Source organism: Pleurodeles waltl, chromosome 4_2, assembly GCF_031143425.1.
Source record: "Pleurodeles waltl isolate 20211129_DDA chromosome 4_2, aPleWal1.hap1.20221129, whole genome shotgun sequence".
Classification (NCBI taxonomy): Eukaryota; Metazoa; Chordata; class Amphibia; order Caudata; family Salamandridae; genus Pleurodeles; species Pleurodeles waltl.
The window spans coordinates 930,291,933-930,307,816 of NC_090443.1; the positions used below are offsets into that span (position 1 = coordinate 930,291,933).

Below are 15,884 nucleotides of genomic sequence, written 5' to 3' on the forward strand. Positions count from 1 at the left end.
TCTGTTTAAAGAGGCTGCGCTTTGCCTGCAGAGAGTGTGTTTTCTTTTTATATGTGTCATTCTTGGTCATCATTAGATACACCCAATGAGGACATGGACAAGGACAGACTAGTTTTTAATATTAAGCATATCTGCATTAGAAATTGACCTATAGCATATCTGGGTTTGCAAGACAGAATTTAAACATTATATAGTTTGCTCCTGTGAAGAACTATTCAAAGAGTTCCACAGAAACCAAGATCAGACTATAGGTCAAAGAACAGGTCCCTCTCTTTTTAGGGTATAACCTACACTACGAGAGGAGTTAGTAGTGCCTAGGTACAACTCCTTCTTTAGCACACATTTCATTCATGAGGTTCAGGCCTATTGGCCTAGTATTACAAGGTTAGAGAATCAATCTGAAGCCATACTAAACTCACAAGATACACTAACTATTCCCTTAACACAAAATGGGGCAGATTTATGAAAAAGTGCTAGATCATTCAGCCTTAAGGTGGTCTTCCCCCAAACTCTTTGCCATCTCCCCTCCAGTTTTGCAGAATTCCTTTTTGTTACCCTTAGGACTCTGTGCACCTTACCACTGCTGATCGGTGCTAAAGTACTTGTGCTCATTCCCTAAAACATGGTAAAATTGACTTACACCTGATTGGCATATTTTATTTATGTATTAGCCCCAAATACAGTTGTATACCACATGCCCAGGACCAGTAGGTTAAGTGCCACTAGTGGGCCTACAGCATTTATTGTGCCACCCACATAAGTAGTCCTTTAAACATGTCTCAGGCCTGCCATAGTGTTTTAAATTACCAATTGGACTTGGCAAAGTAAACCCCTTGCCAGGCCTAAAACTCCCCTGTGAATACATATAAGCCACCCCTAGAATAGGCCCTAAACAGCCAATGGTGCAGGGTGCACTGTATTTGAATTTAGTCCATGCGCTTTTAAGTTTTACCTGCCATGAAGTGAAAACCCCCAAAATTAGTTTTTCACTGCTGTGAGGCCTACCCCTCCTATAGAATAACATTGAGTTACTTTATCACAGTTGCTAAGTGATAACATTTGTTTGGGATCAGGTAGAAATATCATGTTTGGTGTCTAAGGAACTGTAATTTAAAACACTCTTTAATTGTAAAGTAAGATTTTAAGTCACAATTCTGAAAAAGTCACTTTTAGAAAGTTGGCATTTTCTGTTCTAACCATTTGGTACCTAAAGGCTGTTTCTGGGTCACATGACTAGGTGTTGTAGGCAGTTGGCCTTTGTGTATTCCTCCCAGATAGCTGCATAATAGAGGTACTGGGTGTTGGCAGGATGGGCCAACCTGGCAGGATGAGGGGGTGGAGCCATGCCCAGTCCCACTTGTACTTCAAAGACACTGTCTTAGCTAACTTCACACTATTTTGTACACCCAGATATCCTAGGACCAGGGCAGGGAGGCAGGAAATTCCTTTGGGAGGACTCTCAGAGGGCTGCCCTGCTGCTATGGCGTGCTGCATACTTCAGAGGGATGCCCTGCTGCATCAAGGGACTGGCTTCCTGCTTGAAGCCTGCCTTGAGCCCTCAGAGGACTGCCCTGCTTCTTGAGACCTACTTTTTTGCTTGAACTCTTACTTCATTGGTGACTTCAACGGCTAGTTGGCTGGCCTCCCGACCAGATCCTCAGGGACAGAAAAGGCTTAAACCATCTTGAACCCACACCTGGACCCAGCCTGAGTGAGCCCTGAGCCTCAAAGTCATGCCCTCCAGTCCTGGACCTTTGGAAGTGGTGCTAAAGGTGCAGATCAAAAACTTGGCAAAATAAGTTTGTCAAAAAGTGCTCTGATAACCAAGAGGACACCGGAACCTACCTGCGTGCCGATCCACTCAAGATGCATCACCGGTCGGCCTGAATTTGAGGTAGATCTCACTATGTTATTGTTTGCAGCAGCAAATACTCTTCAGCAGCTCCTCGTAGATGGGGTATCCTGACACATCGGGCCCTCACCAGCTGCAGCTTACAGCTTTAACCCACAGAATTTCGACCTCCATAAAAGACACTAAGTTTGAATGTAGAAATCTTTAGTGCCACTTCAACCAGCGGCTCCCAGGCGATGTCACCTCCTTCTTGAACACTGCCAGCTGCCTTACCCCTATAATCTTTACCTCCTCAGACGTTTTTCTTCAAAATTTCTTTTTAAGTCCAAATGTAAGCAAAGATCGGGCTCAATCTACTTTGTTTATTTGAAGGTCACTGTAGGAAGCTGGCACTGTATATACTATATCAAAATGAGATATAGCGTGCACAGAGTCCAGGGATTTGCCAAAGGCTTCACAGAGGCTAAAGTAGATATTCTAATGCTCTCTTTGGAGGTAGTGTGGTCGAGCTGTTAGGCTTATCAGAGGGTAGTGCAAAGCATGTGTTGTACACACAAAGACAATAGAAGAAGCACACACTCAGTGACTTAGTTCCAGACCAATGGTTTTTATATAGCAAAAATATATTTTCTTAATTTATTTTTAGAACCACAAGACTCAAGTTGCAGGTAAGTACTTCAATAGATTCGTATTTCACACATAAATCCATAGCACTTTGTTTGAAATCATTAAATTATACAGTTTTTGAAATATTGGCAAAATCTGTTTTAAAAGTTGACACAGTTCAATTTTCTGAAACAGTTCCTTGGTGTAAGAAATGTTAGTTTGATTTGCCGGTAAGTACAAAACTTACAGTTTCAGTCTACGGGTTTTAGGAAGTCCACTGGTCGTGGTTCAAGTTAACCCCAAACACCCACCACCAGCAACATGGGTGCAGAGGTCAAAGTGGAGCAATTTTAACGTGCGCTCCTATTGAGACAGGGGCACTCGGAATCAGATCTGCAGGCAGGGAAGTGCCTGCATCTTTGGAGGGCAGACTTTGGGGGTTTAGAGAAGCATTGGGGTGGGCCACAAGCAGGCACCAAACAAGCACCCTTAGTGGCACGGGGGTGGCCGGGTGCAGGGTGCAAACAAGGTGTCCGATTTCCAATGGTTCAATACAAAGGGAAGCTGGGGGTCACTTAGCTGCTGCAGGCGAGGTCCAGGGGGTCATGCTTGGCAAACGACAGGCTAGACAGGGAGGTGGGCCACCTGCTGAAAGTAGCTGGCCAGAGGTTGGGTTATCCAAGGCCTGGGGGTTGCGGGTGCAGTGGGTCTTTAGGCGTCAGATATCTTTGTCCGGAGCTTTTGCAGTCAGGGGGGTCCTCGGGATTCCCTCTGCAGGCGTCGTGGTGGAGAGATCCACCCAGGGTGGGCACTTGCTTGCAATTGCCTGGGGATCCTCTCTAGCTGGTTGGGCCACCTGGACATGGGCCGTGGGCGTCAGGTGCAGAGTGATCAGGACTCACACATTCGGAGTGGTGCTGGAGTCCTGGGTTGTTGTTTCTTCTTGGACAGGGCCGCTGTCCACGAGAGTTCTTGATCTTTTTGGGTGCAGGGTAGTCCTCTGGAGCTTGGCAGAGGTAGCTGGTCCCGCTGGACGCGTCGCTGTTCTTATGCAGGTTCCTTGAAGCAAGAGACAAGCCGGTAGGGCTGGGGCAAGTTAGTTGTCGTCTTCCTTCTTGTCTGCTGGGTGTTCAGATAAGCAGTCCTTCTTCTTTCTTGTCCGGTCATCAGGAATCTGACGACTTGGGTTCAGGGGAGCTTTTAAATCCTGGATTTAGGGGCATTACAGTGGTCAGAGGGCAGTAGCCAATGGCTACTGTTCCTGAGAATGGCTACACCCTTCCTGTGCCCACTCCCTTTGGGCAGGGGGCACACTCCTAACCCTATTGGTCCCTGTCCTTCAAACCAAGATGGAGGATTCTGCAGGGAGGGGGTCACCTCAGCTCTTGACACCTTAGGGGGGACCCTAGCTGGGTGGTCACTCCTCCCTGGTTTCCCTAATTTTCCTGTTGGACTTGCTGCCGAAAGTGAGGATTTTGTCTGGGGGGGCGGGTACCTCCATTAGCTGGAGTGCCCTGGGGCACTGTAAGTCTAGGCGTGAGCCTTTGAGGCTCACTGCCAGGTGCTACAGGTTCTGGCCACAGAGAGCACAAAGGCTCTCACCCCATGTGGTCAGAAACTTGTCTGGAAGTGGCAGGCTGGCACAGACTGGTCAGTCCTGCACTAGCAGTTTGGCTAACATACAGGGGGCTTCTCTAAGCTGCCCTCTGGGTGCATTTTTCAAGAAATCCCACACTGGCATCAGTGTGGGTTTATTGTGCTGAGAAGTTTGATACCAAACTTCCCAGTATTCAGTGAAGCCATTATGGAGCTGTGGAGTTCATAATGACAAACTCCCAGACCATATACTCAATATGGCTACACTGCACTTACAATGTCCAAGAATGGACTTAGCCCCTGTAGGGGAATATTGCTCATGCAGCTATGCCCTCACCCTCACCTGTGGTATAGGGCACCCTGCATTAGGGCTGTAAGGTCTGCTACGGGGGTGGCTTACCTATGCCACAGGCAGTGGTTTGTGGGCATGGCACCCTGAGAGGGGTGGAATGTCGACTTTGCCTTTTTCTCCCCACCAGCACACACAAGCTGCAGGGGCAGTGTGCATGTGCTTGGTGAGGGTCCCCAAGGATGGCATAATACATGCTGCAGCCCTTTGGGACCTTCCATGGCCACAGGGCTCTTGGTACCAGGGGTACCTTTCACAAGGGACTTAACTGTATGCCAAGGGTGTGCCAATTGTGAAAACAAAGGGACAGATTTGGGGAAAGAACACTTGTGCTGGGGCCTGGTTAGCAGGGTCCCAGCACACTTGCAACCAAACTAAGCATCAACATAAGGCAAAAAGTGTGTGGGGGGTAACCATGCCAACAATGGCACTTTCCTAAAGTCACTCTATCATGGTCGACCACAACTTTCAACTTTGGCCTGGTCATGCACAACTGTATGTCCGTGGTTTCTGCTTTGATCTTTTAGGTGTTATTTTTCACTTTAAACTTTAAAAATTCAGAACTTCAGTTCTACTGATTACATTTTTGTTGTTTTGCTGTCATAACATTTATTAAAATTTACTCTATGGCCCAGATGTATCAAAATTCAATTTTGCTTTTCCTAAATAGCGACTCCACAGAAATCGCTATTTAGGAAAAGCAAAATTATATGTAGGTAATTACTGATTTCCTAATAGTGATTCCTACAATGTGGGAATCGCTATTAGGAAATAGCAATTAGGAAATCCCATTGCATTCGTCCAATCTGCCGGTTTTGCATTTCCCAAATAGCAATTTCCAAACCTAAGGACGTCTATGGGCAAAAGGCCCCCTGTGATGCACTCCAAAAATAGTGGTGCACAAGTTCAGCACACATATGCACTTGGGGCATGTGTGTGCTCATCTTTGGGTGCTTTTTTTAAAATTGCACAAGGCTACCATCAACTTGGAGTCAATGGCAATTGCATTTCCTAAATTACCATTTTGCATTTAGAAAATGCTTTGTACATGTGCTTTGGAAATAGGAAATCCCTATTTGCAATTTCCTTTTTGGGAATTGCAAAAGGTGATTTCTACTTGGTAGAAATCGCAAAGGGCTTTGTACATGTCAAAAGCCCATTTAGCATTTCTTAACAGCCCGAAATAGGGATTCAGACTGTTAAGAAATACTAAAAGGCTATGTACATCTGGCCCTGTTTCTAAATTATTGTGGGGTTTTTCTTGTGTGCATTGTCACTCTTAAACCTGTTTAAGTACTGCATAAATTCTTTAGACATTGCCTCTAAGCTAAGTTTGACTGCTTTTTTGCCAAGCTAAGGGTTAAGTGCAGGTTAGTCTAGTGATTTTATGTGGTTTACTTTGACAAGGATTGTGGCTGTTCTTTGAGGAGGGCTCACACCCCCTTCAAACCCCTCAACCAACAACCCCAAAAAGTAAAACAGTGCAGCAGCCAAAATAAAGCTGGGGGAATGGGAGACATCGCAGAGCCCCCTATACTAAGAAATGCTGCTTTCACCCCTGCGCCGGCACACAAACAGACTGCCTAGTGCCACGCTTACTTTCAGGCCCCAATGCATCTTAAGTCACAACTCAGAGGGCAAAACTATGAAAGCTGTATAGAAGTTTGTTTTTAATCTGCATGCACCCATGGACGTATGGTTTGCAATCCTAATTTCCTCATTATTTGATTGTGATTGTTTGAATGTTGGGGTCTGGTCAAAGAACCTGCTGTGACCTGAGCAGCAGGTCAATTGATGGAGAGACTGTCTTCAAGTAGTGGTTCAAGCTTACATTTTAAGTGGGACAATGTTCCTTGTTTGGTACTAGCTTTGTGATTATTTAAGTACTTGTAGTTGGTTAAAGTGTGAGTAAAGGGCCATGTAACCTGCCTTAGCCCTAGCTGTATGTTGATTGCATAACCTCCTCAACTGAGCTTTTCCCTCAAGGTTTTAATCCTTGAGGGAAAATCTCATTTTAGTAGATTATTGAATCTACTTCCTACCTCGGAGACTGAGGGTTTCAATTTTCAATCCAGTTAAGATGCTCCTGTAAGTTACTGCACACAAAGCTACCTCAAATTCCCCTAACCTTCTGCAGCTCAAAGTCTGGCCCACCTGTCTGGTCCCTAACCACTGACCATAACAAAAGCCCTCTGTTGATATTGCCTAAGGGGCCTTCTAATAGATTTGCCTCTTATCTTCTCACATGTTAATGCTCTAACTTAATATTTTATCCGGATCCAACCCACTTCTTCAACCATTTTTTTCCAAGATAGAATACATCTGCCATTTCTGCCCTTATTTTCATAGTGATTCTTTAATGGATAGATAAATTAGGCTTAGGCAAAAAAGGGCCCTTTGCAGAGAACTGGAGATCATTGGTCTACAAGCCTGATAATTCTTGGTTGTTTGTTTTTTAATACAGGATTACATGCTGTAATCCATACGTATAAAAAGATAAGCATAACAATACATTACCTCTGGATTTTTCCATATGTCGGGGTCTCTGTGAAGTGAGTAAATGCTCACTGATACAATAGAGTCTGTTGGAAACACCATAACAAGTTAAAATATAGCATTCTGGACATAATCGTCTAAAAAGTAGGCTATTTAACAAAGATGTAAATTTCAGTCATATCCCATTGACCAGTTTAGTGTAAAAACCTTAAACTCAGTAATATAACTTTTTAAGATTTGTACTGTATGTTTGCATGTTTAATTATACAAACATCATGGATATTATTAGGCAATATATAGATACATCATTTTTAGTTTCTGAAGAAATAGTGAGCCCGTACATAAAAATATAAACAACAGTATGTGACTTTGACACAGCCTGATCGTTACAAAAAGAGTATAACTCATACACACATAGTAACACATTTGGTGCTAAATGTGAGAAAGTGGATTCTTAGTTAGGGTGTATGGTAGTCCAACACAAGTAATACTGTCACTATTCTTGTTAAGTCCAGTAAAGGTTTCAATAATTTAAGCCTGAACTGGAACCCAGGTAATTAGGGCCCAGGGCAAACAGGCTTAACTTAAGAAAATGTGAAATGCATTTAGAAGTACCAAAACAGGTAAAATGTCAAAAACAAAACAGAATAAAAATCCCTATCCAAATTATGAAATTAAAGAATATTTTAATGAACAAAATGACACTAAACAACAAAAATCTAATAAGGGGAACTAGAGAGATGACTTTTAATGTCTGAAATAAAAATAATGCAAAGAGTGCAAAACAACAACCGCAGGCAACTGTTTGAGCTGGACAGAGACTAGGGTAGTATTTAAGGCTGACAACTATGTAGCCAGGTCGGATTGTTTCCAGTCGAAAAGTTACTCTCACACTTAAAAAAATTTCAATAATATACAGTCTTCAGCAGGGCAGGGCTACAGGCTGGATCTCACTATCGACAGGTTGATGAAGGACAAGATCTTGATGAAGCCGTCAACTAAAGTGGACAAAACTCTGAGCAAGAAAGACCTGACGTTAGCACCCAGGAAGTTGGCAATCTTGATCAAATACTGCTCAGGGTTGGGTCCGGTGAATACTTCTGCCTTCTGACTTAGACTCATTTCTGGAAGTTATATTTCCTCAGTGGGGCAAGGATGTAAGATGTAGCTGAAGAGGGTTTGTTGTTGTCCGATGCCGGTCCACGTTGGACCGGCTAAAAAGGATTTGCAGCTGTGGATGGGAACTGTTAGAAATGGGGTCTATGATTGGCAGTCAGTTTGCACTATGTCCAAGCAGGGACCCTCACTCTAGTCAGGGTAAGGGGGTTACAATCCTACGACAATCCCTGCTCGTCCCCATGGTAACTTGGCACAAGCAGTCAGGCTTACTTCAAAGGCAATGTGTAGAGTATTACTTATATACCAAACACACAGTTGTCACGTAGATTCTCATTATCCTAATGAGGCGAGTGGATTTGGGTGATAGAATCACCTGTACTGCGGGGGACTGAGTCTGATCCCACACCATGTGACACCTGTGGGTCTAATCCAGGTTTATTCCGGCTAACTAGCAGTGCTTCATCTCCACCCAAGAGTAAGGATGATCGGGGCAACCGAGCGCATGACATATATGACTCCTCAGCAAAATTATGGTCACTCAGATCTCATTTGTTTCTCTCAGTTACATTAGTCTCACTATGCGGGGACAATCAGAGGCAGAGTAAAGTTCAATAAGGTTTTATTGAAGTAACTGCATCTTAGATAATAAAGCATGTATTGCAATAACTAGGACGATGAAGCACAATAAGATTGTAATTGTGGCAAGGAGAGTAAAACACAAGAATAATGCTACCATATGGTCACTAAGGTTTGTAGGGATAGTTTCTACCTAAGCTATGTTAGAGCACATCATGTTAAGCTCTATTGCTGCCTTTCAGGTTCCCCCTGGGAAGACATCATCCCTCATACCTGAGCAAGAGGCCTGTAGTCTACATAAGCAACTGTTGCAAAGCAATCAGCAATCAGCATACAGTCATGGTCATCTGGCTGGAATCTCCTGTAACATACTTAGGTCAAAGTAGTGTTTTTATAATAAAACATCTGATGCTCCAGGAAAGGATCACCACGTAAGAGTGCGTATGTTTCTGTGAACATTGGAGACAAAGCATACCACTTTTGCTGGCAACCCATCTTACTACATGTAAAGAAATGGCTCCCTGTTGCAGTTACCCCCCACTTTTTGCCTGATACTGATGCTGACTTGACTGAGAAGTGTGCTGGGACCCTGCTAACCAGGCCCCAGCACCAGTGTTCTTTCACCTAAAATGTACCATTGTTTCCACAATTGGCACAACCCTGGCACCTAGGTAAGTCCCTTGTAACTGGTACCCCTGGTACCAAGGGCCCTGATGCCAGGGAAGGTCTCTAAGGGCTGCAGCATGTCTTATGCCACCCTAGGGACCCCTCACTCAGCACAGACACACTGCTTGCCAGCTTGTGTGTGCTGATGGGGAGAAAATGACTAAGTCGACATGGCACTCCCCTCAGGGTGCCATGCCAACCTCCCACTGCCTGTGGCATAGGTAAGTCACCCCTCTAGTAGGCCTTACAGCCCTAAGGCAGGGTGCACTATACCACAGGTGAGGGCATATGTGCATGAGCACTATGCCCCTACAGTGTCTAAGCAAAACCTTAGACATTGTAAGTGCAGGGTAGCCATAAGAGTATATGGGCTGGGAGTCTGTCAAAAACGAACTCCACAGCTCCATAATGGCTACACTGAATACTGGGAAGTTTAGTATCAAACTTCTCAGAATAATAAACCCACACTGATGCCAGTGTTGGATTTATTAAAAAATGCACACAGAGGGCATCTTAGAGATACCCCCTGTATTTTACCCAATTGTTCAGTGCAGGACTGACTGGTCTGTGCCAGCCTGCTGCTGAGAGACGAGTGTCTGACCTCATGCGGTGAGAGCCTTTGTGCTCTCTGAGGACAGAAACAAAGCCTGCTCTGGGTGGAGGTGCTTCACACCTCCCCCCTGCAGGAACTGTAACACCTAGCAGTGAGCTTCAAAGGCTCAAGCTTCGTGTTACAATGCCCCAGGGCACTCCAGCTAGTGGAGTTGCCCGCCTCCTGGACCCAGCCCCCACTTTTGGCGGCAAGTCCAGGAGAGATAATGAGAAAAACAAGGAGGAGTCACTGGCCAGTCAGGACAGCCCCTAAGGTGTCCTGAGCTGAGGTGACTCTGACTTTTAGAAATCCTCCATCTTGTAGAAGGAGGATTCCCCCAATAGGATTAGGGATGTGACCCCCTCCCCTTGGGAGGAGGCACAAAGAGGGTGTACCCACCCTCAGGGCTAGTAGCCATTGGCTACTAACCCCCCAGACCTAAACACGCCCTTAAATTTAGTATTTAAGGGCTACCCTGAACCCTAGAAAATTAGATTCCTGCAACTACAAGAAGAAGGACTGCCTAGCTGAAAACCCCTGCAGAGGAAGACCAGAAGACAACAACTGCCTTGGCTCCAGAAACTCACCGGCCTGTCTCCTGCCTTCCAAAGAACTCTGCTCCAGCGACGCCTTCCAAGGGACCAGCGACCTCTGACTCCTCTGAGGACTGCCCTGCTTCGAAAAAGACAAGAAACTCCTGAGGACAGCGGACCTGCTCCAAAAAGACTGCAACTTTGTTTCCAGAAGCAGCTTTAAAGAACCCTGCAACTCCCCGCAAGAAGCGTGAGACTTGCAACACTGCACCCGGCGACCCCGACTCGGCTGGTGGAGAACCAACACCTCAGGGAGGACCCCCGGACTACTCTACGACTGTGAGTACCAAAACCTGTCCCCCCTGAGCCCCCACAGCGCCGCCTGCAGAGGGAATCCCGAGGCTTCCCCTGACCGCGACTCTCTGAAACCTAAGTCCCGACGCCTGGAAAAGACCCTGCACCCGCAGCCCCCAGGACCTGAAGGACCGGACTTTCACTGGAGAAGTGACCCCCAGGAGTCCCTCTCCCTTGCCCAAGTGGAGGTTTCCCCGAGGAAGCCCCCCCCTTGCCTGCCTGCAGCGCTAAAGAGATCCCTTGATCTCTCATAGACTAACATTGCGAACCCGACGCTTGTTCTTACACTGCACCCGGCCGCCCCCGCGCTGCTGAGGGTGAAATTTCCGTGTGGGCTTGTGTCCCCCCCGGTGCCCTACAAAACCCCCCTGGTCTGCCCTCCGAAGACGCGGGTACTTACCTGCAAGCAGACCGGAACCGGGGCACCCCCTTCTCTCCATTCTAGCCTATGCGTTTTGGGCACCACTTTGAACTCTGCACCTGACCGGCCCTGAGCTGCTGGTGTGGTGACTTTGGGGTTGCTCTGAACCCCCAACGGTGGGCTACCTTGGACCAAGAACTGAACCCTGTAAGTGTCTTACTTACCTGGTAAAACTAACAAAAACTTACCTCCCCCAGGAACTGTGAAAATTGCAGTGTCCACTTTTAAAGTAGCTATTTGTCAATAACTTGAAAAGTATACATGCAATTGAAATGATTCAAAGTTCCTAATGTACTTACCTGCAATACCTTTCAAACAAGATATTACATGTTAAATTTGAACCTGTGGTTCTTAAAATAAACTAAGAAAATATATTTTTCTATAACAAAACCTATTGGCTGGATTTGTCTCTGAGTGTGTGTACCTCATTTATTGTCTATGTGTATGTACAACAAATGCTTAACACTACTCCTTGGATAAGCCTACTGCTCGACCACACTACCACAAAATAGAGCATTAGTATTATCTATTTTTACCACTATTTTACCTCTAAGGGGAACCCTTGGACTCTGTGCATGCTATTCCTTACTTTGAAATAGCACATACAGAGCCAACTTCCTACACTACAGCCTTGAGAAAAGCACAGAGTGAAAGAAATGTTTTGTTGAAGAACGCAGTGCTGACCTAGGCAAAGAACAGCTAGATAGAGAAAATAAAACAAGACCGCAAATGTGGCTAATGTTAAAATAATATAACGAAGCTAACATAAAACATATCGAGGTTAAAGTGCACAGCGGCAGGGCTAGTTTGCTAAAATAACATGTATAAAACTATAACTAAAAATGGCTACATAGCACAGTAATACAGTGCAAACACTACAAAATGGACACCACACCAGTTTAGAAAGATAGCCAATATGTATCTAAATCAAACAAGACCAAAACGACAAAAATCTGACATACACAAGTCAAGTTATGATTTTTTAAAGGAAAAAGAGTCTTACTCAATAGAAAACAATGGAAACTTTGTTGTTGCACAAAGTACCTGGTTTGCGTCAAAAATAAAGCTGCACGGGTGAGTGTGCGCCGGATAAGTCAGCGATGCGTTGATTCCTTACTCGCAAGTGAGGCCGTGCGTAGTTTCTTCTCCAGTCGGGTAGGCAATGCATAATTTTTCCCCTCCCGCAAGAGAGCGATGCATCAATTTCCGGATGGGGCACCTCGAATCCACACATGTTCACGTTGATTTTGACGCCCAGCAATGCTGCGTGTGAAATCTGCCCACATGGTGATGTAAGACTGCGTTGCGTGGGGTTTGCGCCGATTTTAGCAGCCGCAAGCGGGTGTTGCATTGTTTCTCCAGTCGCGATGCAGGTTGAGTGTCGATTTCAGCCATGAGGAGGGTGGCGCGTTGTATTTACAGCCGCGTTGCAGGTGGTACATCAAAATTTTCCCTGCACGGCTTCCTGTGCATGGATTTCAGTCCTTGTTCTACCAGCTTCACCTTTCAAGGGCCCAGGGACTAGTTAGGGCACCGCTTGGCAGGGTAGGAGTCGCAGCAGAGAGTCCAAGTGTTGGCAGAGGAAGTCTTTTATGGCCCTGAGACTTCAAATCAGGAGGCAAGCTCAGTTCAAGCCCTTGAAGACTCTTCACAAGTAGGAATATACCACAAAGTCCAGCCTTTGTGCTTTTTCAGTTAGAAGCAGCGACTACAGGCCAACCCGGCAAAGCACAGGCCAAGGGGCAGTACTCCTCCTCCAGCTCCTAAGCTATTCTCCTTGGCAGAGGGTCCTCTTGGTTCCAGAAGTAATCTGACAATCTGGGGTTTTGGGTCCACTACTTATACCCCCTTCTGCCTTTGAAGAAGGCAAACTTCAAAGGAAAGTCTCTGTTGTTCATAAGATCCCGCCTGGCCCAGTCCTGGCTCCAGACTCACTCCAGGGTGTTGGAGACAGCATTGTGTGAGGGCAGGCACAGCCCTTTCAGGTGTAAGTGAACACTCCTCCCGCAACTCTAGCCCAGATGGCCCATCAGGATATGAAGCCTACATCCCAGCTCCCTCTGTGTCACTGTCTAGTGGAGATTCACAAACAGCCCTCCTGTCATTCTGACCCGGACAGGTTATACACAAGCTGGCAGAGTCACATAATGGTTTAAGCAAAAAAATGCCAACTTTCTAAAAGCGGCATTTTCAAACTGACAATTTAAAAAACAACTTTACCAAAAGATGTATTTTTAAATTATGAGTTCAGAGACGCCAAACTATAGATCTCCATCAGCTCCCAAAGGGAAACTGCACTTAAAAGGTATTTAAAGGCAGCCTCCATGTTAAACTATGAGAGAGATAGGCCGTGCAACACTGAAAACCGAATTTGGCAGTATTTCACTGTTAGGACAAGTAAAACACATCAGTACATGTTCCACCTTTAACATACACTGCACCCTGCCCATGTGGCCACCTAGGGCCTACCTTAGGGGTGCCTTACATGCATAAAAAGGGAAGGTTTAGGCCTGGCAACTGGATACTCTTGCCAGGTCGAATTGGCAGGTTCATACTGCACACACAGACACTACAGTGGCAGGTCTAATTCATGTTTTCAGGGCTACTCCTGTGCGTGGCACAATCAGTGCTGCAGGCCTACTAGTAGCATTTGATTTACAGGCCCTGGGCACCTCTAGTGCACTTTACCAGGGACTTACTAGTAAATCAAATGTGCCAATCATGGAAAAGCCAATCACACATATATTTTTTCACAGGGAACACCTGCACATTAGCACTGGTCAGTAGTGGTAAAGTGCCCAGAGTATCAAAACCAGCAAAAACAGAGTCCACCACACAGTCAAAACATGTGAAGCAGAGGCAAAAAGACAGGGGAGACTACGCCAAGGATGCCAGGTCCAACAGGAACATAGTCTGAGCTCTGGCAAAGTTAAGTCCACCAGTCATGCTCTTTCAGCAGATCGGTTGGCAGGTTGCTCCTGGTCCCTTGATGGTCCGTTGACGGGTCCAGGCACAAAGTTAGTTTAACATTTCTAAGTCCCAGGTTTCAAGGTTTAAGCAGGAGGAGTACACTCTGACACCAGCCAAGGGCTCCAGGCCTTCAGGCATTTGGAGGTCAGGACTCACTCCAACAGAAATCACCAAGAGGGCACAAGGCAGCTCCATTGGGAACTGGTCAGCTTGAATGAAGGTGGGCTTCTTGCAGCTTTTGAGACCCTGTACCTTAACAGGATGTCAAGCAACTGACCATTGGAGTCCACTTATTTGTCCTGGCTACAGGTGGGAGGAGGTCCAGCCCTTAGGGTTCTCTTCATAGACCTCAACAGCAGATGCAGTCCTTCTCCTGTCCATGGGTTACACATTTATGCCTAGCATTAGCCTGTGGGTGGGGTTGACTCATGGCCCCTCCATAATCAAAAGGAAAAAAAAATCTCAGGTGTAACCCTACTCACATTTGCAGCAGTTCCTTTGTGCCCTATTGCAAACAATGCCATAGTGTCCCTCTCTACTTGAATCCAAGGTGGCAGATCAATTTATCCCTTGTACGGAGCTCCCGTGCCCACCCTAGAGGTTTGTCCACAGAAATGAGCAACTCCTCCTCTGTGTTGACTCAAAACCAGTTCTGGGATTAGCTCCTCTACCACTGGGATTGGTCGCCGGCAGGCTAGCAGGACACAAGAGGCGGCAGGCCAAGGTGTTGATACATCTGCCTGTGACATGGTAGGCATTTTCGAAGATAATTAAGTTCCTGGGCACTGTCCAGATGGTCATTCTGTCAGAGGAACATACCACCTCCTCACACCCCAGGCCTTCATCCCAGCTCTGGGGCAGGTTTATACCTAATCAAGAAGCTCTTGCAAATGTCTGCACCATCTTGGAGCTAATTCTTGTATTGAGGGCTTAGAATAGAAATTAAACAAATGAGGGACAAGGGTAATCCTTGAGAGACCTCACATGTTATCGGCAGATCCAAAAAATGTTTTATCAAGTTCAGTGGGAGTTCCTGGAGTCCAGAAGCCTCCACATGGCAGAGCAAACAATGTGGTAGATCATGTCTAACGCAGCAGACAGATCAAGTATACTAGTGCAGAGACTATCCCCCCGTCAACATCCCAACTCTGATAAGATCACAGATCCTGTACTTTGTATTCAATGGAACCCGTTATGGATGAGGAAGGTAATTGGAGTTCTGCAATGTTTGTGGGTTACCTTGGCCCCATGGGTTTCTAAATTGTTTGCAGGGTATTGAAGCAATGCCTGATATTTTTTATAGAACTGTTGGATCTTGACCTTGCTTCCCTAACAAAGGAACTTCCATAGCATTTTGTAAAATGATCAGGTACTATGCCCCGAGTCAAAGTTTTATTCAGCACGCTCCTTAAAGGGCTTTTTATTGCAGTTAACTTGGTCTTTAAAATTGCTGGATGACAAGGGTCTAGCAGCAAACCAGATTTATCTTTCATCATCAGCTCTACTAACGGATGTTCATCTAACTTGTGAAAAGATGAATGACAAGACGAAGTTCTGTCAAGTACTATTACATTCCTGGTGGTGGAATTAGGGATATTGCTATTTTTGACTAGTTCTAATTTGTTTAAAAAAAAGTCTTTTAATTTTTGTCAGAATTCTTGCATCAAGGATGTACAATGAGTAATTATCTCACCTAATGAGAGCTCATTCATGATTTTGTACATTTTATAAGTTATACATTTTATTGAAGTACA

The 15,884-nt window shown here is 45.5% G+C and overlaps 1 protein-coding gene across 1 annotated transcript in view; it reads right to left on the reverse strand.

Moving 5' to 3' along the window:
• Positions 1 to 15,884, reverse strand: part of LOC138293484 (cytochrome P450 4B1-like) — a 186,209-nt gene that overhangs the window by 37,614 nt on the left and 132,711 nt on the right. Inside the window, exon 10 of the mRNA XM_069232723.1 lies at positions 6,921 to 6,985. Within this exon, the coding sequence (XP_069088824.1) occupies positions 6,921 to 6,985 (65 nt within the window). The remainder of the gene's footprint in view (positions 1 to 6,920; positions 6,986 to 15,884) is intronic.